At 52.9% G+C, this 24,566-nt stretch overlaps 8 protein-coding genes across 8 annotated transcripts; 3 read left to right on the top strand and 5 right to left on the bottom strand.

The window, feature by feature from the left end:
- Positions 1-8,033: 8,033 nt before the first annotated feature.
- KRP23_9455 (uncharacterized protein) lies at positions 8,034-10,157 on the bottom strand (the record flags this gene model as incomplete). The annotated part of the gene is made up of 1 exon (XM_067895012.1): positions 8,034-10,157. The coding sequence occupies one exon, from the start codon at positions 10,155-10,157 to the stop codon at positions 8,034-8,036; it is 2,124 nt and encodes a 707-aa protein (XP_067742634.1).
- Positions 10,158-11,783: 1,626 nt separating this feature from the next.
- Positions 11,784-12,238, top strand: KRP23_9454 (uncharacterized protein; the record flags this gene model as incomplete). Its single annotated transcript, XM_067895011.1, has 3 exons — positions 11,784-11,825; positions 11,897-11,929; positions 11,999-12,238. The coding sequence occupies 3 exons, from the start codon at positions 11,784-11,786 to the stop codon at positions 12,236-12,238; spliced, it is 315 nt and encodes a 104-aa protein (XP_067742633.1).
- Positions 12,239-12,298: 60 nt separating this feature from the next.
- KRP23_9453 (uncharacterized protein) lies at positions 12,299-13,936 on the bottom strand (the record flags this gene model as incomplete). The annotated part of the gene is made up of 2 exons (XM_067895010.1): positions 12,299-13,341; positions 13,417-13,936. 2 exons carry the CDS (start codon positions 13,934-13,936, stop codon positions 12,299-12,301), a joined length of 1,563 nt encoding a protein of 520 aa, XP_067742632.1.
- Positions 13,937-14,253: 317 nt separating this feature from the next.
- On the bottom strand, positions 14,254-15,825 carry KRP23_9452 (uncharacterized protein; the record flags this gene model as incomplete). The annotated part of the gene is made up of 2 exons (XM_067895009.1): positions 14,254-15,305; positions 15,381-15,825. 2 exons carry the CDS (start codon positions 15,823-15,825, stop codon positions 14,254-14,256), a joined length of 1,497 nt encoding a protein of 498 aa, XP_067742631.1.
- Positions 15,826-16,228: 403 nt separating this feature from the next.
- On the bottom strand, positions 16,229-17,827 carry KRP23_9451 (uncharacterized protein; the record flags this gene model as incomplete). The annotated part of the gene is made up of 2 exons (XM_067895008.1): positions 16,229-17,271; positions 17,332-17,827. The coding sequence occupies 2 exons, from the start codon at positions 17,825-17,827 to the stop codon at positions 16,229-16,231; spliced, it is 1,539 nt and encodes a 512-aa protein (XP_067742630.1).
- Positions 17,828-17,980: 153 nt separating this feature from the next.
- Positions 17,981-19,587, top strand: KRP23_9450 (uncharacterized protein; the record flags this gene model as incomplete). The annotated part of the gene is made up of 2 exons (XM_067895007.1): positions 17,981-18,458; positions 18,521-19,587. 2 exons carry the CDS (start codon positions 17,981-17,983, stop codon positions 19,585-19,587), a joined length of 1,545 nt encoding a protein of 514 aa, XP_067742629.1.
- Positions 19,588-19,783: 196 nt separating this feature from the next.
- Positions 19,784-21,490, bottom strand: KRP23_9449 (uncharacterized protein; the record flags this gene model as incomplete). The annotated part of the gene is made up of 1 exon (XM_067895005.1): positions 19,784-21,490. The coding sequence occupies one exon, from the start codon at positions 21,488-21,490 to the stop codon at positions 19,784-19,786; it is 1,707 nt and encodes a 568-aa protein (XP_067742628.1).
- A 707-nt stretch (positions 21,491-22,197) lies between these two features.
- KRP23_9448 (uncharacterized protein) lies at positions 22,198-23,910 on the top strand (the record flags this gene model as incomplete). The annotated part of the gene is made up of 2 exons (XM_067895004.1): positions 22,198-22,699; positions 22,787-23,910. The coding sequence occupies 2 exons, from the start codon at positions 22,198-22,200 to the stop codon at positions 23,908-23,910; spliced, it is 1,626 nt and encodes a 541-aa protein (XP_067742627.1).
- Positions 23,911-24,566: the final 656 nt, after the last annotated feature.

Below are 24,566 nucleotides of genomic sequence, written 5' to 3'. Positions count from 1 at the left end.
CTGTGCGAGCAATTTAGGCACATTTGCATCCTTATTGATACCGTGCAAGTGGCAGAGCTCCCCAAATCACGACGACCAAGCTCCAGCTTCTTGACCAAGGCATCATTTAATGTCTCAAGCGCGGAGTGCTTTGAAAAACGATGGAGTTCGCATTGGAGCGGTTTGACGACGGGGAACCGAACCTCTATACTTAGCATGCTAAAAGGCATAAAATGGTGAGATATGCCTGGGGAGATTATTCAGCACTGCTGGTTGCACTCGACAAGTTTGTCATGAACTTCATTCTAAGTCAGTACGTTGGAGGAACGTGCTGTGCACTTAATCCTTTGGATATATATATACCTGGCGTTTTTTTTTTAATATATACCAGGTGTTCTCTGAGGAAGCAGATTACTGTACCATCCCATCTTATGGCGAGAACCTCTGTTAAAAGTACAAATGTACATAGTGTAGTAGTACACCTTTGCCGGTCCAAAGTGGTGCTAGTCCAGAGCAATGCGATTTTTTAAGAAATATGACTAATAGGAAAAAAGTCAAAATTTGGAAATTTATTTCTAATCACAGAGCAATGCGGAGGAATCCCAGAGCAAACTGGAGAGAAGACACGTAAGTCCCGTACTGCATGCCCTCCATGCGATCAGCAGCCGCAACAGCATGCTGGCAGTGCAAGGCCATCTCGCTCACGAGCCGGAGGTCCATGCACCTGATGTTGCGTTTGGCAGCGCGCTCGAGAATCTGCATGCGTCCTTCCGCAATCTGGCCGCGAGGACGACTCGCCACCAGCTCCTCACGCGACAAAGCGAGGTCCGCCTTGATGAGCACGCTGAACCAATCCTCTATGGGGTTGCACATGAGCGAATAGGGCGCTAGGCGGAGCAGTTCGAGGTCGTCGTGCTCGACAACACGGTCCTCCGTTTGGCTATGGGCCGGGGCGTTGTCGAGCACGACAACGACCTTCTTGCCCAGGAAGTGTTCTTGGTATGTAGGAGTGGCCTTCACCTTCTCGTAAATAGCGTCAACGAGAGCGGCATTGACATCCATCCGTATGCTGCCGCGTTCGAGTCTGATCTGTCGTCACAGACACGACCTGCTACTGGGTCGAAGGTAAAATTCAAAACTGTATTGAGATCTTCTGTCTTACTTTTCAGGCCCTCCTGTCCTACAGCTCCGCATGACCACCCGTTTGGGGGTATCCGTAGCCGGGTACGCCCGGCGGTCCCAGTGAACCACGGGTACGCTGCTGGTCTTCAACCAGCCGCTCCTCGAGTACGGGCACCCGTACACGTACACACTTGCCATCGGGTGGAGATGTCTGCGGATATGCTAGTAGCAGATCGCCGCAGATCAGAGTCGGTGGTGGACCAATCCAACCTCGGTTGAGACTGCACACTGTACTTGGAGGTTGACTCCTTTAGATGGGGCAACATAACGGCCGCTCGTGTGCCGATCTTGGCGTGGCCTTGGGTGCGCCTCCAGTAGACATTGAAGTTGGTTTCATCGTAGTATACGATAAAATCTCCAGTACTCATGTGAGAACGTAGTTTCGTAGCAAACGCCATGCGCTTTGTCTTATTCTGCTCGTTGTTACACGTCATTGGTTCCACTCGAACCTGCATCAAACAATGTGAGCGGTCAGTACTTTTATATGCATGTGTAAGTGGATATATTCATGAACATGTACCTGTTTCACCGTGTATAGCATATCGATGAGCTTGTCCGAAATGGTTGAAGTGCTGATGTGGACGCAGAAGTCGTACGACACCATACCCTTCATTGATTGCAGCGTGTAGATGCAGTTGTCGTCCAAGTACTTCTTGAGGGCAGCAACAATCTCCGGCGTGCACTTCACGCACATATCCCGAAAGCCGCCACGGGGCAGAGGTTCCTCGCGGCCACTGGCCACGATCCGACAGGCCGAAGTCGATGAGATGCAGCTGTGCGCCGCAACGAGCATCCAGTCCCCTCCCGCTCGATAGCTGTCGAAGACACGTGCTCGAGCTACTGGCGGGTGCGGTAACGTAGGCATGGTGCGCAGGAGGCATGAGTCGATAGAGAGGCTGGTTTCACAGGAGCGAGAAAGTCGATAAGTGGGAGCAGTGAGAGCGAATGGAGCAATGCACTGCGCACCTCGTGGCCACCGGTTTGGTCTCCGCAAAAGCCGGTTTGGTCTCCGTTTAATGTATAATACACCAATTAGTTAAGTAACATGAAATTCGTAGGTGAATTTTGTTCTGCTTTACCATATTGCGCTGGCTTAGCACCACTTTAGATCGGCAAAGGTGTAGTAGTATTCCATGAATCTTATATAACATGTGTGATATTATACAATACATACCTTTCTACTAAGCACGTCACCAGGATTTCCCTTATTATGAGACCGTGTGCGCACTGCTGATCCATGAACCCGTGCAAGACCCCATCATAGTGGCGTTAATGCAAATATATAAAAAATACATTTCTTCAGCGAGACGAATGTGCAGTTCCACCGCGCCGTTCTGTGCAAATTATGCGGCCTATAAGAGGATATCCAACGTTAACCTAAGTTTCAAACCCCACAAAATGCCTTCAGCGTACCCCCCCCCCCCCCCCCCCCCTTCCCCAGCTCAGGTCGTTCGATAGCTTGTCTGTACGAACGCGTTCGACCCGACCATTGACTTGAATCGTGTTTTTTTGTTTCGGAGATCGACAAAAAGACCATGGCCACGCGTGTGTTGGCAAAGAACGGGAGAAGACTCTTTGTCGTTAGTGCCACTACCCTTGCGCTTACCACTGTATATATTGACTACACGTCGCCTAGCGTTTCACTCCTTTTCACGCAGATGCAACGGTCAAGTTGGGTGACTTAGACTATCCTGTTATCACCGGCGGTTTCTCAGATGTTTCGTGGTCGTATCAACTTCAGACTATATTCGTGGTAAACTGTCGCACAGTTAAGGAATATGTTATGTGTCTGAGCGCCCTCACACGGATGGTGAGACAAGTGCGACCTGCCACTATTTATATATCTGTATACGAGTAGGCACGGATAAGATTCCGGAGCGCATGATATAATCCTCCATCGTCTCCCAATCAACGAGCCCGTCCTTGCCGTGACCACGACGCCATCGAATTCTATAGCGATTTTGTAGGTTGCGAAGCCATGACCACCCTAGCTGTGGTCACGACGCCAGCTCCTTGTACGTGGCGGTCGGCATCTCGAGGCGGCGGTCACAAATCTGCAGCTCTTGCAGCTTGGTAAGGCGGGCTCGCTTCTAGAACAGTTGGCGAGGGGAAGACACCATTAGGCTTCGTGTGTTGCCTAAGTCAAATTGAATAATGATGCATCACTTGTTAGACGTACATACCTGTCACGCTCCCTCCTTGAAGTTAGTCTGAGCCCAAGATCTTCCAGGGGGATCGGTTTACAAGATCTGATTGACGGATTCTTCACTACGCATATCTGATTGATGCAATCGAGTAATGTGTAGTACACCACGCTGACGAGTAGTACATCTTCAAAGTCATGCCTTCTTGAAAAGTATAATATTTTGCCTGTTCGCTGAGGAAGCAGATTACTGTGCCTCTGAACCCTGGAGACTAACTATCTCTGCTTCTAATTGAATCAATCTAGGTTTTGGCAGTATCATTGCCAACGATCTGCACCTTTGATGGGTACCGACAACGACACAAAAACGTGGGGAAGCACAAAACCCGGGAAAAGCAACGATTGCCACAATTCGAATAGAAACAATTTAGCCAATCAAAATAATTACAACTCCTAAATTTACCAATAAAATTAGGTTGGAAGCGAGGTATTCCAGGCTGCATCTTCCCCGTCGGTGGGTCAATCGGGCCAAGCTCCGTGCTTATAAGGGCAACAAGCTAGCCAAGGCGACGAAAGGGAGGGATGTAAAGAGAGTTTTCCTCATTCTCCTACACTCGTAACCTTCATGAAGAACACGCGCCGCGACGAGGATGTACGTAAATATTTACTTTGATTTGTTTTTAAATTCCACCTAACCTTTAGTTTTTACTGTCCCAGTGGCTTACTACATCAAGTATGATAGCCTTCATTCAGGAAAACTACCCAGAATGATATGACAACTACCAAGTCAACAAGAAATCAGAAGTAAGTACTCGGAGATATTCGAGCGTTTGCTGTGGAACGGCAATTATTATTGTTATTTGAGTATATTTGATTTTACTGTATCCTACAATTGTTATTATAAGTTTATTTCACTTATATAAGTTACGGATTTTCAACTTAAAAGTCCCAAGAAACGAAGATGCCAAGTGTCGGCTTGGAAAGGGTGAAGGCTGCGTTTGCGCTGGACTGTTGGTATACGTATGGTTCTTATTCGGCGTCCGAGACCTACAATGTCGATGAAGCCGCCATCAATTTCGACATGTCGCCAGCGCGCATTTGGAGCATCAAGGGGCGCAGGGTTTGGCCAAGATCCAAGATTTCACGAAGCATTCAGGTCGGATGATCGCTGTCATGACAATTCGAGCTGATGGGACGTTTATTTTTTATTTGTATGATTTTGCTATTGTAAATTCCACTAACGACTTGAATTTTTCTCTGACAGGAAGAAACCTTTCGATCCTGTTCATTCTGCTTGTTGTGTCATTGTCGGTAGTATAAATCTACATCAGTTACATTGCTATAACAGCAACAAGGCTGCAAGCATCGGCTGCCTTCGCGCTAGAAGCGTCAAACGATCCAGAAAATAGAAACGCTGCCCCTAATTTAGTGAGGTCCAAGGTAACATTACGAAGGTCCACCACCATCCCATAGGTTTCTGTGCTGTGATTAGAGCTGGGCCGAGCCCTCACTTCTCGATTGCCATGTCTCGGAGGGTTCGAGCCTTCACTCTTAGCTTACTCTTTACAAATTTCTTAGCGCTCTTCTTTACACCTTTGCCAATCAGAGTAGACTTTAATTTTGTAAACTACTGTCAAGCGCTGGGTGGCCGTTACATTCCGTCCGTGTGTGTACGGTAGAATTCTGCCCGACTTGTACCCGTTATCACTCTTATATGGTGGTAACTTCCATCAGATAGCCACGATATACATGACACACCTTCCGCCTTGATCAAATCCTATTGATTATAAATCGACTTGCGCCAATCAAATTAGGAGATCTGATTAAGTAAATCAGCGGGGTACGCTGCTGCTACAGTACCAAATTAAGAATCAATACTTTGGATTAACCATTGGTAAGGCAAACTCACTGTATGGTCAAATCTTGTTAACATTTTGTGAAATACACCAAATATCGACAAAGTCTGGTACGTGACCTGACCCGACTTTCGGCGGCGACGGTGTCGTCGACAGCCATCAGGACGTGGAACGAAATTACCCACGTCTTGGTGGCGGTATCAAGAGTCTCATCGACTCCGTGTGGCACATTGTTACCCACACAGGAGGTGCTCTCGGCAACCTCAGCCCTGGCCACGGTCTCGACCTCCTTGGTCTCACGTGGACTTGTTCTACTTGGGGGACTTACGTCCCCTGGCGCCGATACAGTCGAGGCCCGTATGGCGCCACGATCGGGAGCGGTGGGAGCTGCTGGCATTGCAGCCCCCCTCGCTGGGCTATAAGTCCTGTCCTTCGGGATTGCCTGCGGCGGTTCATTGCCCGCAGTGGACGGCGTCTTATCACCTGATGCAGCTTCCGCTGCAACTACTTCGACGGAGTCGCCGACCACGGCTACAACTTCCGTAAATCAGCGGGCGTCATTATCTTCAGGTAATCCTTTCGGATGCCGTGTGTTCTGGCAGAGGTGGGATCATGACTCATCAATGTTCTGCCAGAAGCTGAGTGCCGGTCAGCCTCGATGGCTTTACGGCACTAATTGACTCAGGGTGCGTGCGTTCGTGGTACGGCGCACCCAAGCGGACGTCGTACGTGTCCACGACCACGTACGGCTCGCAGCTGTTCAGGTATGTGAACCTGACAGCAAGGTCTATGCAGACCATTGCCTACGCTCTCCCACACAGAGTTGGTAATCGCTCCGGCGGCGTACGAAATCATTCGACGCCCCTGGAACTAAACCTTCCAAGGGATATTAACATCCCCGTACACTCACGTGTACTACCAGCAACCCAGCGGCTCCCATCATCAATTCGAGACATAAAGTCTCTCGTAGGCTAAGCCTCCATGGCGTGTGTCACCCGTACACCCGTCATGGAGACTCAGCTCCCCCCCCTCTGGGGAACCCACCACTACTGGTGGTCGGAGTTTCCTTGGCCACCTGACCGCGGCTTGCGCCAGCGACCTTTAGGCTCTCGAGATTTCACGGATGGGTTCTTCCCCACCTCAGTCGATGGACATACACGTTGGTAATGTCCTAGTCCGCCGCATTTATAGCAGCGGACCAAGCCAGCTCAGCAGAGTTCAAGTCCATAGGCTCACGAGTTGTTCGCAACGACAAGTTGCGCAGCAACCGGAGTACCAGCCTGCTTATGGCTGTGCTCTTCCTGAAGGGCAAGCTTAATTGCCTACTCTATAGTGGATGCATGCACGCGGAATAACTGCGTGCGTGCACGACCGACCTTCAAGCCGCCCATGAAGATCGTCGTCTTGGCGTCTTCGGCCAGGGGGTCCCCACCAACGATGATGCCAACGTGCGCATCTCTTGTACATGCTCGTACAGCTCGCGCTTCCCTTGCTTGCAGGCGAGGAAGCGTGAGCGCTGGCGGAACGCATCGTTCGCTGGGAGAAAAACAGCGCGAAGACGCTCGCGCGACTGTTCCCAGGATGCAAAGCATCCAGGAGACGTCGTTTCCAGCGTGTACGCCCAATTCTTGACACGACCGCTTAGGTTGGACAACGCGAACGCAACGCGAAGTCCCTGATCCGAGATGAGACCCGCCCTCATGGCGATCTCAACTTCTCGGATCCAGAAGTGAAGGGTTTCACCTTTCTTCCCTTCGAACGCAGGCACAGCCAGCCGCAAAGGCTTCGGCTGGACCGGCTTCGGCTCGGCCACAGAGGCCTGCAGGTTTCCCTGCACGTGAGCAATGAGCTCACGCTCATACGTGTCGAACGCGTTCACGCGTTCGACTTGCTCGGCTGGCGTCACCGACGCCAAGCCTCGGAGGACATCCCTCCCAAAGATGCCCCCCATCTTTCGAACGGACTCGAACTGCGAGTCGTTCAAGTGAGGAAACTCACTTCGTTCCATAGTGGCCCAGGCTTTGAGACCACAGAGGATTCCGGTAGTCCAATCCTACCCGCGTAGGCGTGGATTGACTACAAGTGCTACCAAGTGTGACGGGGCACACAGCACCTTGCACAGAGGAAGTGCTAGAGAGCGGAAGCTTTCGATGAACAACAAGTTCACGGATTCCGGCCTAAGGGAACCGACTACGACTTAGACGGTAGCTTAAAGACGGAATATATTTTATAGGTGAGTCAAGCTTGATCCTTATAAACTCTAAGTCAACTACAGTAAAAGCTAAACAAGTGGACTATGGTTGGCTCACACCACGTACCATGGACACTAAAGAGGGACGTCCCGTCACTCTTTATGTAACATGGATACACGTCGGTGTACCCCGTTACAGGTGATCTCAAATCTGCCAGGCATAGCCAATTTGGCGATTGCATTTTGCATCCCACGTCCCACGCCACTGGCTTCAAGTCTCTAGACTAGTTCATCTCTCCGAGATCTACTCAGTGGGGTCCTACACGCTTTGCAAGGCTGCGTAGAGAGAGCTTGTTAGTCTCCAGCACCTTTGAATGTCAGGATTTAAACGCCATGACACCCGTCCTATGTAATACTGTCAAGTGTCAGATGTCAACCTAAATTTGGTAACACACCGTCATGAATCAGCGACCACATACTGTCGTTGGAAATCCGCATTCTACTTCGTTGCTAAGGACAAAAGGCGAGTTTGGTTTGATTTGAGGATGGGTCCGGCGACCGCAGATGATATTCAAAATTCAAGTCATGTTTTGTCCTTGGGCTTGTTTTATAGGAAGGTAAAGTCTGCCTGCCCTGCTTCGTTCATATTGGGACCAACTCCATGCTCAGCTCACCACCACCTCTAACAATACGTAGCAAAAGATGTTCCGACCTCCTTCGCAAGGATAGTGAACGAGCCTCCTTTCAGGACTTTCGACACCGTCACAAAGTCGTTCAAGCCGCTCGTGACTCCGAAACCGCTCCCAGATGACGTGCCATTCAGCCAAATGGTGTTACCGTTGATTGAAATCTCGATCGAGTCCAATGACTTGCCGAACGTAGGGACCGAAATGGATCCCGTCGTGTCTTGAGGTGTGGTAATGTTAGCTGAAAAGAAGCTGTCCTCGTTCTTGGTCGCCCACTCCACGGAAAAGTCACCCGTCGCCAGCGTGTAGCCAGTCTGTAGCCTTCCAATGTTCGCCCCAGCAGCATGCGGAACAAACTCCCACGTCTTTCCAGCTTCACTTAAGGGATTGAGACCGCCAATGTGGAGTGTCAGTGACGCAGTCGGACCTGTGGACCAAGCGTGTGCGTGGGAGATGTAGCTACCCAGGTTCTTCTCAACGGCTTCGTAGAACGGGTACTTGAGCTCACCAGTGTAGTAGTACGCTTCAATGGTGGTGGAGTTGCTGAAGTTGTTGAGCATGTAGCTCCACTGGCGACGCATGATCTCCATGGCCAACGTTGCGTTGCCTGGGTTGGCACGCAGGTGCGCGTCGATTTCTAAGCTCGTCATGAAAGGGGAGATGGAACCGAGAGCTTCAGGCGACACAGCACCGAACTCATTCCAGCGGGTGCTTAAGCTCTGGGAAATTATGGTAGCACGCTCCGGCGAATCGGTGACGTTGAAGTGAACAGCGAGGACATTTCCGTCCTGAGGGTAGAACTCAGCCCCAAGCGCAGTCGTATTATCGCGGAAGAATCCGGCTGCAGCGTCCCAAAGCTTCGTGTTGACAGCGTACTTCAGGTCCGACGCAATCTCTTCAAACTTCTTGCCGTTGAAGATAAGCCCACTCCAGCCAAACTCATCTGCCAGCTGCACGTACATCACCAACGCGTGATAAAGCAAAGAATTGGCAGCAGTGTTTTTGCCTCCTTGACCTACGCGGCCCCAGTCGTTAAGGTCTGTGACGTTAAGAAGAGAATCGGCCGTGTCCACCTTGGCAAGGGTGAACTCGAAGCCCCGATGTACCTGATCCCATACCTCCGTTAGAAGGGTCTTGTCGGCGGTAAGAATCGTGTAGTCTGCAACCGCGATGATGGTCCAGAGGTGATACGTGTCTGAGTTGGTCCCTGCTTCCTGGTAGCCTAGACCAAGTGGTGTCCCCGCGTAGGGAAATTCACCCGTTTTGGCGTCCTGGATCGCAATGACCGACACAAGCGCATTGCGAAGCGAGAGAAGGTTGTCCCCGTTAAGCGAGACAACCTTGGAAAGGGTTGCGACGCCATAGTCACCAGGCCATGGTGTGCGATCACGCTTAGCACCGTCCACGAAGATTTCAGCTTCGGCACTAACGTTTTCAATCGTAGCATTGTTTGCCCACCCAGCAGTGATCTCGGGAGGTGAAGCACGCGCCTCACTAGCAGAAATCCCACAGAGCTGCACGGTGTACGCACCGGCATACCAAATGCGGTTCAACAAGTCATCGTCAGAATAAAAATACCCCGAGTAGTCTCGTAGCTTGTCATCCTTCGTGCTCGGAGCAGCGGTGAAGTGCGTCGAAATGCTAGTCACTTGAACGACGCCGGAATCCGAGCTAGTGGAGACCGTCAGATAGCGGAACCCACCGCGTCCGAATTCGCGACCGAAGGTGTAGGTGGACCGAGGCTCGCCCGGGGCATAAAGCGTTCCATCCAACAAAGGTCCGGTAGCGCGGTCCGACGTGATGCCGATGTAGCGCTTGCTCTCAGTGAAGGCGACACCCAACTGCGATCCGCTGGTGGTTGCAGCGCCGAATTGTACGGTGACCACACCCGAAATCTGGCGGCCGAAGTCAAACGTGACAGTAGATCCGTTGCCTGAGAGAGTTGCTGCCAGCGAATTCGACTCAGAGAGCGTGACGTTGCCTGAACTTCCGTAGATATCCTCAGGAAATATAACTCGAGACGTGGGCGATTGGATGTAAGAATCCCATGGCCCCGACACGCCGAGTGCACTATTCGCAGAGCTGACAGCCAGCGCAGTGACGAGGACGAGGAGTTTCATCAGTCTTGAGCTCGTGCTATCGAAGGCAAGTTTCAAAGTGAGCGAGGACATCTTTTTTCTAGACACTTGCCTACCAGATTTATTGTTGTAGTTTCGCTCCGGTTGGAGTGCTGGGGTCTATGGCGCCAGTCAGTACGACTGAATTGGTGTTTCGATTGCAAAGTTCAATCACTATTGGCTGACGTCTAAAGCGTACCGACCTACTGGTGAATCTCGTATACTGTTAGAAGCATGTATTACGCGCCGTACCACAAAAGTAAACTCCGCTACTGACAGGTAAGCGCAAAGATGCGCTACAAGGGATTGAAGAGTCAACGCGTAATCTAGCGAGGAAAGTGCCGTAATATCCTAGCGCCGCAAGTGATCGAGTCGGCTTGAGGCTCCGATATTGTTTGATTCTTGACACCGTGTTATTCTCGACCATCTCCTCGCATATTTTTTCACACTTGACAAGGCGCTGCGCCGAACGTGAGAATAAGACTGGAATCGTTATTTTGGAATACTGCAGGTTAGCATCACATTACTCGGTCATGCCGGTGCATCTCTCGGAGTTTGCCTTTGTGCACGAAGCGTGACCCACGGTGCCCAACTTCAACCTTGGATTTGTTTTCAAACCTGAAATTTGTTGAAAGCACAGTCTAGGTAAAAAGAAGAAGCTGCATCACAAGTCAAGCTCAGGTCACCTTGTCTATACAATCGCATGAATTGGCCGACGAAGATTGGGGTAACACGAACGCCAGGACACGGGCACGCATGAGTGACACATTGCCTCCCTCTCGTCTGCAACAGCTAGCTCAATGATCCTGTTCAAAAACGTTGACAGGAACTGGTTTCGTGCTTCGACACCTGCGCAGAGTTTGACGATCGTCGCGGGTTGCTTGTAGCAATGCAGCAGGACAGTTGGAAAGTGATCGACAGGCTCCCACAATTTCGCGTCGAGTACACCGCAAAACATCTCGACGGAGCATATCAACGTCGCTAAAGCGGCGTACCACCACATAGTCAGGTAGTAAGTAGGTCGGTATCCCTTTTCAGGTTCGTCGGGATTCGATTGAGTTGGTATTCGAGGTACACTTCCATCTAGTAGAACACCACATCACCATGCACTCGAGTGCGATTGATCTCAACACGATCGATCTTGTGCGTGCAGCGAAGCAGCGTGATCTCATTGAGGGCGTGGTGTCCCCACCTGCTTGCTCTGCGGGGTGGACTTTTGCTGTATTGAGTTTGCATTCGACATCTTGAGCAGGATCATTGTGCGCACATGGCTTGCTGTGATCGAAACGGAACGAATTCAGGACTGATGCTGTGTCACCGGGTGAAGACGCAGCGGATATAGCGACATGAGGAGCGCGCAAGCAAAGCATCCAACACTTCGCCCATTGAAACGGTGCACTCAAAGCTGAACCCACCATCTCTGTGGCCGACAAGCTACATCAATCGGTACTCTTCCAACCGCATGACACCTTCCAAGTTTACACATGCGTGTACAATCGTATGGAGAAGGACCGAGTATTACGTGACTACATTGGAGATGATGTCGATGATAGCTTCTTGTCCACTGGCAAACTGTCATAGAATACAGGTTTGGAACTATTTTCGTCGGCACTCCCCCCAACTCGAACAATGGCCCCGCCCTCATCCAAGAAGAAGAAGTCGGGCAAAGACGTGCGTGGTGCTACAATATGCTTTCTCTGGAACCGGTGGACTAACTTGGTTATGTACTTACTATCGAGCAGAATCGCTATGTGTACATCACAGAGCGCACCAGGGTGAGCTGAAAGTTGTTTGTGACACGGGGCCTTCTCGCCAGTCTGACATCATGATGCATTTATGCGTAGTATCTCCAACACGACATTCCTCCGGTTGACACGGTAGTTGAGGAGGATAAATTGCAGAAGAAGCTCGTACACGCAAGGGAGAACGGAGACTGGAAGATGGAGGCCCAGTCCTTGATGCAGCTCGGTCAACTCATGAAGTGGCGCGGTCGTGAAGAACAGGGAGACGCATACCAGATTCAGGCTTCGTCTATCCTTCGGACGCATACATTCGCTGCTGATGAAGAAGAGCAAAGTGACTGATCTGTAGAGGCCTCACACTGACTTGGATTGCTTGGCCTTTAGTTTTAGTTGTACATATTTTCAATTACCGCGTCTTGCAAACGCTCGCAGCTCTTGCATTGCATTGGCGAAGTATTTGGTGTCTGCATGATACTGGCGGCGGGAGTTGGCACCCATGGCAGCTCGTTGCTCAGTCGTTGTAGACTTAACCATTTGCTTGACCACTTCACAAATGTCGGGGCCTTTGAATAATGCCACAAGTCCATCCACACCTTCCAAACCATGCTTGCCCATATAACCTCCCCCCAGCAGCACCCGCGGGTGCTGTATACGCTCGACAGGGATCAGGAACCCAGTCTCGTTCGATACAATGAGCTCGTTCATCGGAGATAAGTCGGTGGTAACAACGACAGCGCCAGCTGCCCGGGCCTGGTTGATATAGTGACCGTAGCCTTCACTCACACTCGGGCACATGAAGAATGCAGCCTCTGCAGTCATCTTGGTGAACACTGAGCGGTCTACCAACCCCAGGTGGATGTTGAGGGGACTGCGACTGAATTTCAGGAATCTTTTGAAATTAGGCTTGAACAAGCGGTCAAATGGCTCGTTGGCGATGTACACGTCGAGCGGTGGCAGATCCGGAACAAGTACCCAGCAGTGCAATAGCTCCCGTGTGCCTTTTCCGGTGCTGGTGCCAGCCGTGTGAATGAACTTGAGGGTTGAAAAGTCCTTAGGTTTAATGGCGTCTGCACCCAAACGTTTGCGAGCGAATTGAGCCTGGTCGGAAGACGTGTGCTTCGTGTAGAAGACGGCCGTGTTGCGTCGATTGCCCTCTTGCTCGTACCAACGCGTCACTCGATCGTAGCAATCCTTTGTCTTGCACAGTACGGCATCAACCTTCCAATAGTGAACTGCTGTAAGCTCGAACATCTCAATGTTGGGCATCAGGTAGATGGGTTTGTCCTTCGGCCAGCGCGGCGACGACGGTACGCCCTCCCAATAATGATTGAAGAATAGCATGGGCGTCCTGGGGCACAGATCATAGTAGTCGACCTCGCGTCCGAGATCAGGATCGAAAAGCTTGATCTCGAGAGCCCATTCTGGCAACAACCGAGAATTCAAGTCTAGCAAGAGTCAATTACAACAGCGTCAGCTTCACCATGCAAACGCTCAGTAGTAAACTCATACCACACACTCACACTTCGCGTAGGCCACTGCGTCTTCACAATATCCGTTGCCATGCAGACTTGCTGGAAGAAAAATATCCACGTCGGGACACTGCCGCAATTTCTGTAGTAGATCTGTATCGCTCGGGTGCATCACAACTTGAGGGTTGCTCGCCGATCCGTTGGCCAGTTGATAACCTGGAGAGCCGAATTCCCATGGCAGCGTTGCGTTGGTGTCCATCACACAGCGTTCATGCAGCAAGCTTAAGTGCAGCAAGTCCTCCTCTGACACCTCACTGGAGTCACCAGCATCAACCGCAGGCTCTGGGATTCCCTGCACTTTGTCAGACCTCTGACTTTCATTGCGCTGGAGCCACGAAACTCCGATACGGACAGCTCGCTGAAAGCGTGAGTTGTTGGTGAGTCGCTCCTTCGAGACTTCGAGCAGGGATGACGTCTCGAGGACGAGAATAAAGCCCCACACGACCAGAAGAACGACAAAAAAGCGATGCAACTTGAGGCTTCGGGCTTGTGGAGGCTGCCACTTATCCATGGTGAAGGACTACCGGGAGTGGCGTCCTACAAGAGCTCAATGGGAAGTGGCGATCGATTGAGGCATTGTGGATGCGGCAAGTATTTTCGTGATAATCGATCGGATGGTGATGTAGAACGTGTCCGGAATTTTCACAATCTTCCCTCTCTTCTCGATCATTGCTAAGCCAAGGGTTGAAGGTGCCCGCCATGGCAGGTGTAACAATTCATTTTGCTCGAAGTGCTGTAGGAGCGTTCGTACATGTAGTTTATCCCTTTTCCATATAGCAACTTCTCGCTGAGCGTACCAATCTTCTATCTATCGTGAGTATTTCGCGTTTATCCACTGGGACTCGCCCCCTTGGCAAAACTTAGCACTTCTTGCATTGCACTAGTAAAGTGTTTTGTGTCTGCGTGGTACTGTCGTTTAGCGTTGAAGCCCATTGCCGCTCGGTCATCGGGCGTGGTCGACTGCAGCATATTTTTGATCACGTGGCAGACATCGGAGCTTTCAAATGAGGCCACGAGGCCACCAACGCCCTTCAAGCCATAACTCCCCTTGTACTTGCCGCCCAACATCACCATCGGGTGCTTTTGCGGCGTCACCGGAACCAGCAGACCCGTCTCATTCGCAGTGATCAACTCGTTCATCGGAGGCAAATCGGTTGTGACAATGACACCCCCGGAAGCACGCGCCTGGTTGATGTAGTGACCGTAGCCTTCGCTGTAACTTGGATTGACGAAGAACGCAGCCTCTGCAGTCAACTTGCTGATTTTGATGCCGTCAACTACGCCCAAATGGAGGTTAACAGGGCTGAGACTGCGCTTGATCTTCATTTTGTACGAAGCCGGGAACAAGCGATAGAATGGCTTGCGGTCGATGTACACGTCGATTGGTGGCAGTCCTGAAGTGTACGTCCAGCACTCCAAAACCTCTCTCGTGCCTTTCGAGGCGCTAGTTCCAGCAGTGTGAAGGAACCTGACGTCCGAGAAATCCTTGGATGCCACAGCATATTCGCCCAGACGCTTGCGAGCGAACAGCGCTTGGTCCGAAGACGTGTGCTTCGTGTAGAATACTTTTGCGTTGCGCGGATTGCCTTCTTGCTTGTACCATTGCGTCGCTCGGTCATAGCATTCTTTTGTCTTGCAGAGCACAGCATCGACGCCCCAAAAATGGGCTGCTGTGAGCTCCACCATCTCGATGTTCGGCATCATGTACACAGGTTTTTTCTTGGGCCACTTCTCCGACGTCGGAAGGTCTTCCCAGTGATGGTCGAAGAACAACATGGGCGTCTTGGGGCACAAGTCAAAGTAGTCGACTTCGCGCCCGAGATCGGAGTCGAAGAACGTCATTTCGAGAGCCCACTTGGGCAGTAGGCGGGAATTGAGATCTGTCATGCCACAACAGAAGCAGGAGGGTTCGTTAGAGATATTTCCCCAGAACAGCAAGAACGGATAGCACGTACACTTTACATATGCAGCAGCATCTTCGCAATAAGCACTGGTATGTTGTTCAACCGGCAAGAAGACGTCGACGTCAGGGCATTGCCGAAGCTTCTGCAGCAGATCTGGGTCGTTTGGGTGCATTAGCACGTGCGAGTTATTGGCCATCGTGCCTGGCATCTGATGACCGGGCGAACCGTACTGCCAGGGTAGCGATACGTTCTTGTCTCCCATACAAACTTCATGCAGCAAACTCAGGTGCAACAGGTCTTCGTCCGGTACAGCCTCAGCAGGAGGCAATACATAAGAAAAGCGGTAGTGCCATGGTAGTCGACCTCCCACAGCCCCAAGCAGCGACGACGTCTCCACAAACAGCGTGACGACACCAAGCAATAGCAGGGGTACCAGCAGGAAGCACAACCAACTTTGGCGGGTGCGCGACGTCTCCGGCGCCACCAACTTGCTCATGACGACCAATGCAGCGGCAGGATAAGCGAAGTCACTCGACGCGGAGCTCGACTCGTGGCGTCAAATCCCCGCAAATCGTCTTTGCCTTCATGGCTCCACGGACTGCGTCACTGGCTTTCGGGAGACCCAAACGCTGCCATGTGCTGCTCAACCCGAACACCCGTGGAATGGGTCCAAGCTCAGCAAGCTGCAGCAAGCAGTTTCTTTCGAGTAGATGATCGAATCACCACGCGAAGTTGTCATAGTGTTAGGTAGCAATTGACTTTTGTTGCTTCTTACATCACTTCACCATTCACCATCTTACACAACAGCCACTGCGCGGTTGAATCAATACGCTTGTTCACAAATTTTTACGCGTCACCACTTATCTGTCTCTTTGGCGAGAGAACTTTGCAGTGTCTGCTTATATTTCCCCCCTGGCAAACTTCCGCAGCTCTTGCATCTCGTTGGCAAAGTACTTGGTGTCCTCGTGATACTGTGTGCGTGCTTTGGCGCCCATAGCTGCACGTTGCTCGGCGGTTGTCAACTTTACCATCTCTTGGACCGACTTGCAGAGGTGGTAGGAGGAAAACGCAGCAACCAGACCGCTGACGCCTCGCAATCCGTGATCTCCCTTATACTTGCCGCCGAGCAGCATCCTGTCGTCCTTCTGAAATCTTGCTGGAACCAGTACACCCTTATCCCTCGAAGGGATCAGCTCGTTCATCGGGGCTGCATCCGTTGTGACAATGACGGCTCCAGAGGCCCGCGCCTGGTTGATGTAGTGGCCGTAGCCCTCACTACGGCTTGGGCACATGAAAAATGCAGCCTCTGCTGTCAGCTTGGTGAACTCCGAGCGCTCGATCATGCCCAAATGGACGTTCACAGGACTGCGACTGAATTTCAACTTGACCTGGAACTGGGTGGGCATCATGTAGGCGTACGCACTCTCGTCAATGTACACGTCCAGTGGAGGCAATCCTGCCGTCGACGTCCAGCACTCCAGCACTGCTCTCGTGCCCTTCCAAATGCTTGTTCCAGGGGTGTGCAGGAACTTCACGTCGGAAAAATCCTTGGCGGTGATCGCGTCTTCACCAAGACGCTTGCGCGCAAACTGCGCCTGGTCCGAAGATGTATGCTTGGTGTAAAACACCTCTGCGTTGCGAGGGTTGCCTTCTTGGTCGTACCAACGCGTCACTCGGTCGTAGCACACTTGCGTCTTGCACAGTACCGCGTCCACTTTCCAGTAGAACTCGGGGGTGAGCTCGATCATCTCGATGTTGGGCATCAGGTAGATCGCTTTGTCCTTCGGCCAGCGCGGCATCGAAGGTACGTCGTCCCAGTAGTGATTGAAGAAGATCATGGGCGTCTTGGGGCACAAGTCGAAGTAGTCGACGTCTCGTCCGAGCTCCGAGTCGAACATCTTGACCTGCAGCGCCCAAAGCGGCAGCAACCTCGAGTTTAAATCTGCACAACCAGGTCACCGTCAGCCTCCCCCCACGCATCCAAAACAACAACAAGACTCACACTTGGCGTAGGCGACTGCGTCTTCACAGTACCCATTGCCGTGCAAATGGTGCGGCAGGAAAACGTCCACGTCCGGACACTGGCGGAGCTTCTGCAGCAAGTCCGAGTCGTTCCGGTGCATGAGAACCTCCGGGTTGCTCGCCGTGGCATTGGGCGATTGGTGCCCGGGGCTGCCGAACTGCCACGACAGCACCGCACCCGTGTCCGCCACGCAGCGTTCGTGCAGCAGGCTCAGATGCAGCAGGTCATCATCCGATACCTCGTCGACAGCCTCTGCAACCGTCTCTAAGTGGTGGCTGCGATTGCTGCTACGATGTCGCCACGGGATCGCGATGTTCTTAATGGCGCGCCGCAGCCGCGAGCTGCCGGTCAACTGGTCGCCCGAGCGTCCGAGCAGCGACGAGATCTGCACCACGAGCGTGAGCAGCCCCAGCGCCAGCAGCGCCACGAGAGGGCGGTGCAGCCAATTGGGTGACTTGGTCCTGCTCATGCTCATGCTGGGCGAAGGAGTGCAATGGGAGACTGACGTACGACCAGCTCCTTCAAGAGCAGGGGTGGGGCAGCACCCACGGACAGGGCCCGTCACAAGTCACACGCAAACGGATTTTGAGCAGCAGGATGAGGGATGAGGTTCAGTCTTCGATCTGCAATGAAGGACGCACAGGGTCCGCTCTGGCTACGTGGGTTCCTCGTGGCGCTTGTGGCGTTGTGTGCGTTGACGTTGGTATTGGAGACCTTGTCACTGCTTGGGCTCAGCGACGTCGGAGGCTCGCGACTACGCAGTGTCGTGAATCTCGGTGTCTCGTGGCAGCAGAGCGATGACGATGCAGCGCCATTGTGGACGGAATCGGACGACGCGGAGGTGCCAATAGTCGACCGACTGCACCTGAGTCTGCTGCACGAAGCGTGCGTGACCGACGTCGACGCCGTCGTTTCGTGGCAGTTTGGCTCGCCGGTAGGAGCTCACCAACGGGAGAACGCGACGGCCGACAACGACTACGAACTACTGAGCCGGAATGACACCAACTTGCTGGACAAGCTGCGGCAGTGTCCGGATGTGGACATTTTCCTGCCTTTGGGGTTGCGTGGCAACGGATACTGCGAAGACGCGGTTGCGTACGCCAAGTGTGAGTTGTTTTGCTGTTGGGAAGGGTGGTGAGTGAATTTTGACCTTGTGGCTGTGGCTTAGATCTCGAGTCGAGACTGCTGCCGATGTGGGTGCTGGAGACCAAGTGGTTCGACTCGGAGCTCGGACGACTAGTGGACTACTACGACTTGTGTCCTGAGACGCCCGTGATCTTTTTCAATCACTACTGGGACGGCGTGCCAGAGTCCCCACGCTGGCCCAAGGACAAGCCGCTGTACTTGATGCCCAACATTGAGATGACTGAGCTGTCATCTGAACACTACTGGGGCGTCGATGCCGTGCTGTGCAAGACGCACGTGTGCTACGACCGAGTCACGCGCTGGTACACCGAGAATGGCAACCCGCGCGACGCCAAAGTGTTCTACACCAAGCACACGTCTTCGGACCAAGCCGAGTTCGCACGACACCGACTGGGCAATGAATCTGTCGCTCCGAAAGATTTCTCCAGCGTCAAGTTTATCCACACGGCAGGAACGAGCGTTTGGAAAGGCACGAGAGAGCTGGTGGATTGCTGGGTCATGGCGGCGGGGCTGCCTCAATTGGACGTTTACATCGATGACAGCTCGTTTAACTTCTTCTTCCCGCCGTCCTACAAGCGCAAACTTGATCGCAGTCGCAGCCCTGTCCACATCGAGCATGGAATGTTGAAGCCGCAAGACTTCAGCAGGCTGACGGCGGAATCGGCGTTTTTCATGTGTCCGAGTCGGAGCGAAGGCTACGGCCACTACATTAACCAGGCGCGTGCGTCAGGAGGAGTTGTGGTCACGACCGATGCCCACCCAATGAACGAGCTGATTCTCTCGAACGAAATGGGCGTTCTCATTCCAGCTCGATACCAGCATGACCCGAAGATGCTCCTTGGGGGCAAGTACCCTGGCGAGCATGGACTGAAAGACCCGAACGGACTTCTGGTCAGGTACAATTCCCACGGACTGTGCAACACTATCAAAGCGTTCATCAAGTCCTCGACCACTGAGCAACGAGCAGCCATGGGAGCCCGAGCGCGGCGACAGTATCACGAAGACACCAAGTATTTTGCCCGTGCCATGCGGAAGTTGCGGAGGTTTGCGAGGAATGAGCTCTCCGAGGAGGACATTCCTCCTCAGTGAGTAACGGACAGTGACAGACAGCGCAGATAACTTGTACAAATTCACCTGTGGGGACATAACGCAGGTACCGACCGACACAGCAACACTAATTGACGCTCGGCCGAACATATACATGTACTTTGGCCAATTACAGTCGACAAAATGGCCTACCTCAACACGGGGCTCGATCTATTACTTAACTATCTCTATTCTTCGTCTACCCCGTTGTAGGTTCACCTCGAATGTACTTGCGTTCGCTGGAAATGACTTCAACATCGTCACTTGCATTCCCATTGTCGGTAATGAACTCGACGTCATCACTTGCATTTTCGAATACACCGGCCTGTCGCCGTGCGAGGACGCGCAAGTCCAGCATCGCGTGCTCGAAGTACTTGGTGTCCTTGTGGTATTGCCGCCGAGCGCTTTCGCCCATGGCTTTTCGCTGCTCAATGTCAATATCGTTGAGTAGGTGCTCCACCGTGCTACACAAGTCCTTGGAGCTGAAGTAGGCCACCATACCAGGCACGTTCTTGAGTCCGTGACGCTTTTTTGATTTTCCACCCAAGAAAATATTGCGGTCGTGGCCTACTCTGGTTTGCACTTTCAGGCCCATGTCGTCGCTCTCGATCAGCTCCTTCATCGGGTCCATGTCCGTCGTGATAATAACGCCACCTGATGCACGCGCCTGGTTCATGTAATGACCGTAACCTTCCATCTGACTGGGACACAGGAAGTAGGCGTTTTCAGCCACTGCCCTGGTGAATGTGCTTGCGTCCACCTCATCGGTTGTGAGCCTGATCTGACTTTTAGGAATGCGCTTCTCGTACGACCCCTTGAACATGCCGTCGTAGGCCCATTTGTGGATGTACAGATCCAACGGCGGGAAGTCGGGGCGAGACAACCAGCACTCGATCACCTGGCGCGTACCCTTCCAGTAGCTGCCACCCACCGTGTGGATGAACCGCACGTCGTTAAAGTCCTTGGGCTTGACTTCGTCTCCCAGAACACGACGCGCATAGCTCGCCTGGTCTGACGACGTGTGTTTGGTGTAGATCACCTGCGTGTTGCGCTTATTGCCCTCCTGCTCGTACCATTTGTTCACCCGGTCTTCGCAGATACGCGTCTTGCAGAGTACGGCATCCACGCGCCAGAAGTGGTTCTCGTCCAGCTCCCACATCTCAATGTTTGGCATAAGGTACATCTTCTTGTCCTCTGGCCACCGCGGCGAGGACGGAATGTCCTCCCAATAATGCTGGAAAAAGAGCATCGGCGTCTTCGGACACAGGTCAAAGTAGTCCACCTTGCGTCCGAGCTCGGGGTCGTACATCTCCTTGGTCAGCGCCCACAGCGGCAGCAGTCTCGAGTTCAGGTACTTTGTGTACGCCATGGTGTCCTCGCAGTAGCCGTTGTTCCTCACGCCCGAGGGCAGGAACAAGTCCACGTCGGGACACTGTCTCAGCTTCTGCAGCAGGTCCGGGTCGTCCTCGTGGATCAACGAGGCCAGGTTGTGCTCCTCGTCATCCTGATTGGGTCCAGGCGCTCCGAACTGCCACGACACGATCGCGTCCTTGTGCGCAATGCACGCGCCGTGCAGCAGGCTCAAGTGGAATAAGTTGTCGGGCGTCACCGGCTCGCTGGCATTTGAGGCGTTCCGGCGCTGCAGCAGTTCGTCCAACGTGACGGTTGCGGGATGCTGCTCCTGTTGGCCGCTAGAGGATCCTGTGGACACCGTCCGATGCTGCAGCAATTGCTGCGCGTACTCGGAGCCATTGAGCGCGGAGGTGGGCGCTGCTCGCCGCAGCTTGGGGTTGAAATCGAGCGTCGAGGCCTCGAGCGCCAGCGCCATGAGACCTGTGGCCAGCAGCAGCGCCAGGATGCCGCGGATCCACAGGTTCGTGGAGGCTGCGGGGCTGCTGGTGTTCATGCTGCCACGTAGACAGAGTGCCCGGGGATGCGAGCCCGGGAAGAGGAACAGTCGATTATGGCTCTGAGACTATCGTATTTTTGGTCTCGCTGCACGGCTCCCGTGATAGAAATGATGCGCATTTTGACACAAGTTGATCCAGATAAGAATTGACCAACAAGTTGACGTGGGATCGGTATGAAGAGTACCCGGAAATGACATTGAGGAGGTGGATTCAGTACCATTTAGCGACTTTAAACTCGGGATGTTTTTGGAGTGCATTGTGTGTCACACACGACGGAGACTGGCATGTTGCCTCCGCGCAGGGTCTTCTCAATGCACACAGTTCATGCAGAGGAAAAAGATGACCCAGTATCAGCCGATTCCGCACCCAAACGCACTCAGAGTCCGAAATTGCCAGAGGTCGTGTCGCCATTGAGCCAGGACCCGCAGCGTTTCAGCACTAAATGCAGCATTTCAACTTGCATCTTTCGCAATGGGAGATCGCTGCAGCACGCAAGATAATGAGCGCTGCCTCCGATGCCATGAATGAGTTGAAGAAGGCAGCTCGTGCCTACGACGACAACAAAATATGCCACGAAGTGCTGAACGCCGAACAGCACCAATCTATAGTGTATCCATCTGACGCCGACCATCTGATTCCGCCTCCCATTGGTGCAAACTTGGCTCTCTCCCTGATTCCGTGACAATTCAACAAGGCAACTGCAATGGACGCCCCGCCGCGCGCACGCTCGAACAGCGTCAGCTCCACGCGCCACCGCTCGCTGCTGCTGCTGCTGGGGCTGCTCGTGGCGCTCGTGCTGGGCGCGCTGGCCTTCGAGCTGTCGTTCGTGTCCCCAGACGCCGACGTAGAGGAGTACAGAGACGTGCTACACGTGCTGGACGCCGCTGCCGCGGCAGAAGACGCGGACAAGGCGCCGACCGACGCGTTCTACCCGGACGCGGTGTTCCAGAACGACTGGAGCCAACAGATCCGGGAGCGTGATATCCTGCACGAGGCGGCGCTGCATCGCGGCTGTGTCAAGCACAAGAACAGCGTCGTCCAGTGGACGTTCGGCCAGGACGAGGTCACAGATCTCGACCAATTGGTGAACGAGAGCGACCCAGCGTTGCTGCAAAAACTGAGACAATGCCCCGATGTGGACGTGTTCCTGCCCGAAGGCTTGAGGTCCTTTGGATACTGTGAAGACGCTGCAGCGTACACCAAGTGTACGTGGAAGTTTGCTCCTACGTGATCGTTTTTTGGTTTCTGATTCGATGATCACTCTTGTTGATGACGATGGCGTTTTATTTCAGTTTTGGAGTCGAGGATGCTCCCACGGTGGGTCTTGGAGCACAAATTTGAGGACGAAACGAGGAACCGCACGGTCACGTACCACGATTTGTGTCCAAACACACCCATGATCTTCTTTAATCACTACTGGGAGGGATTACCGGATGCACCTGATTGGCCAGCAGCGAAGCCGCTGTACTTGATGCCCAACATGGAAATGTACGAGCTTGAGAGCGAGCACTACTGGAGGGCGGACGTGATTCTGTGCAAGACGGCGCTGTGTTCGAGGTACTTGAGAAAGTGGTTCAAACAGGAGGGCAACCCGAGAGGAACGAGGGTGCTGTACACGCGACACACGACGTCCAACTTGGCACTGACATTCAAGAGTCAGTTGACGGCCAGCGAGGCGGAAGCGAGACCCGACAAGAACTTCTCGGACGTGTCGTTCTTGCACACAGCAGGCACGAGTATCCAGAAGGGAACACGCCAAGTGTTGGACTGCTGGTTGGCGAGGTCCGACTTGCCGCCGCTGCAACTGCACATGGCCCAGGATTTATTTGACGGCGCATTCTCAGCCAAATATGCTGCGAAGATTGAAAAGAGCAAGAACGTCTTCCTCCATACAGGGCGGCTGGATCCTGCAGCTTTCGGTCGGCTTATCACGGACGCGGCGTTCTTCATGTGTCCGAGTCTGCAGGAGGGCTATGGTCACTATATCAATCAGGCACGCTCGTCTCGAGCGCTGATTTTCACTACCGACATCGCTCCCATGAATGAACTGATCACTCCGTCGTCTGGTGCGCTGATCCGAGCTAGAGGCATCGCCCACGACGGCCAGTTCTTAGGTGGCAAGTCAAAGAAGACTCACGCATTGCGTGGTGTCCCCGGGTTTGTTGCTGACTTCAGCGGCCGCGCGGTGTGCGACGCAGTGACGGACATGCTGAAGAACACGACGCCCGAAGAGCGCGCTAAGCGTGCCGACAAGGCCCTGCAGCAGTATTACTTCGACACAGTTTTCTTCGCGCAGAAGATGCAGGAGCTTCGCGATTTCGCGCGGGCGCACAGCCACCTCGGCCGTTCCCACGGTACGCTGAGGCGGCACGAGGACGAGTCGAAATTGTCGTCCCAGTCTTCGGACCCTCAGTGAATGAAGTGAATCGTAGGGATAGCTGAGTCGCGTGATGTGGCTGACGACGTTGGTGCCTCGTCTTGAGCACTATTTGGGCACCTTGATAAATACAAGAAATACGTTTGACGCTGTCATCAAGCCCCGCACCAAGGTCTCCGATGATGGTGCAGCTCGAACAGCAAGGCATCCGGAATGTGGTTCCTCCAGTCCTGGGAAGTCATCCATACGGCGGCGCCTACAAAATTCGCGGCCATCTGCTGCTGCGTGTTCCATTGGCGTTGACCCTAATGTTGAGATGTACGAGCTGGACTACAACTACATGTGCGCAGATATGATCCTGTGCAAGACGCTGGATATCTGAGCATGTGATTCCAACAAACAGGTAATCCTTGAGTAACCTGCGTGGTGAACTCTCACCACACGCCTTCGAATTTGGCAGTGTCAGCTTAGTTCAAGTGAGGCGGAAATGCAGGAGGAGGACTTCTCTATTGGGGAGTGCTGGACTGTTGGCACTCTCACACTGAGCTTTTACCCCTTGATATCTACGTTGATCAAGGCTTGTACGGTGGTGCATTCGATTATTACACACCGAACAACGTTTGTTTTCGGACAAGCTCCGCTGCTCCTTTCACAAAATTGAGTTTGCAGAAGGTTACGGCTACTCCATCAACCAA

This window comes from Phytophthora ramorum, assembly GCF_020800215.1.
Source record: "Phytophthora ramorum isolate Pr-102 chromosome Unknown Phyram_PR-102_s0008, whole genome shotgun sequence".
NCBI lineage: Eukaryota > Oomycota > Peronosporomycetes > Peronosporales > Peronosporaceae > Phytophthora > Phytophthora ramorum.
This window is presented reverse-complemented; position numbering and strand designations above follow the sequence as displayed.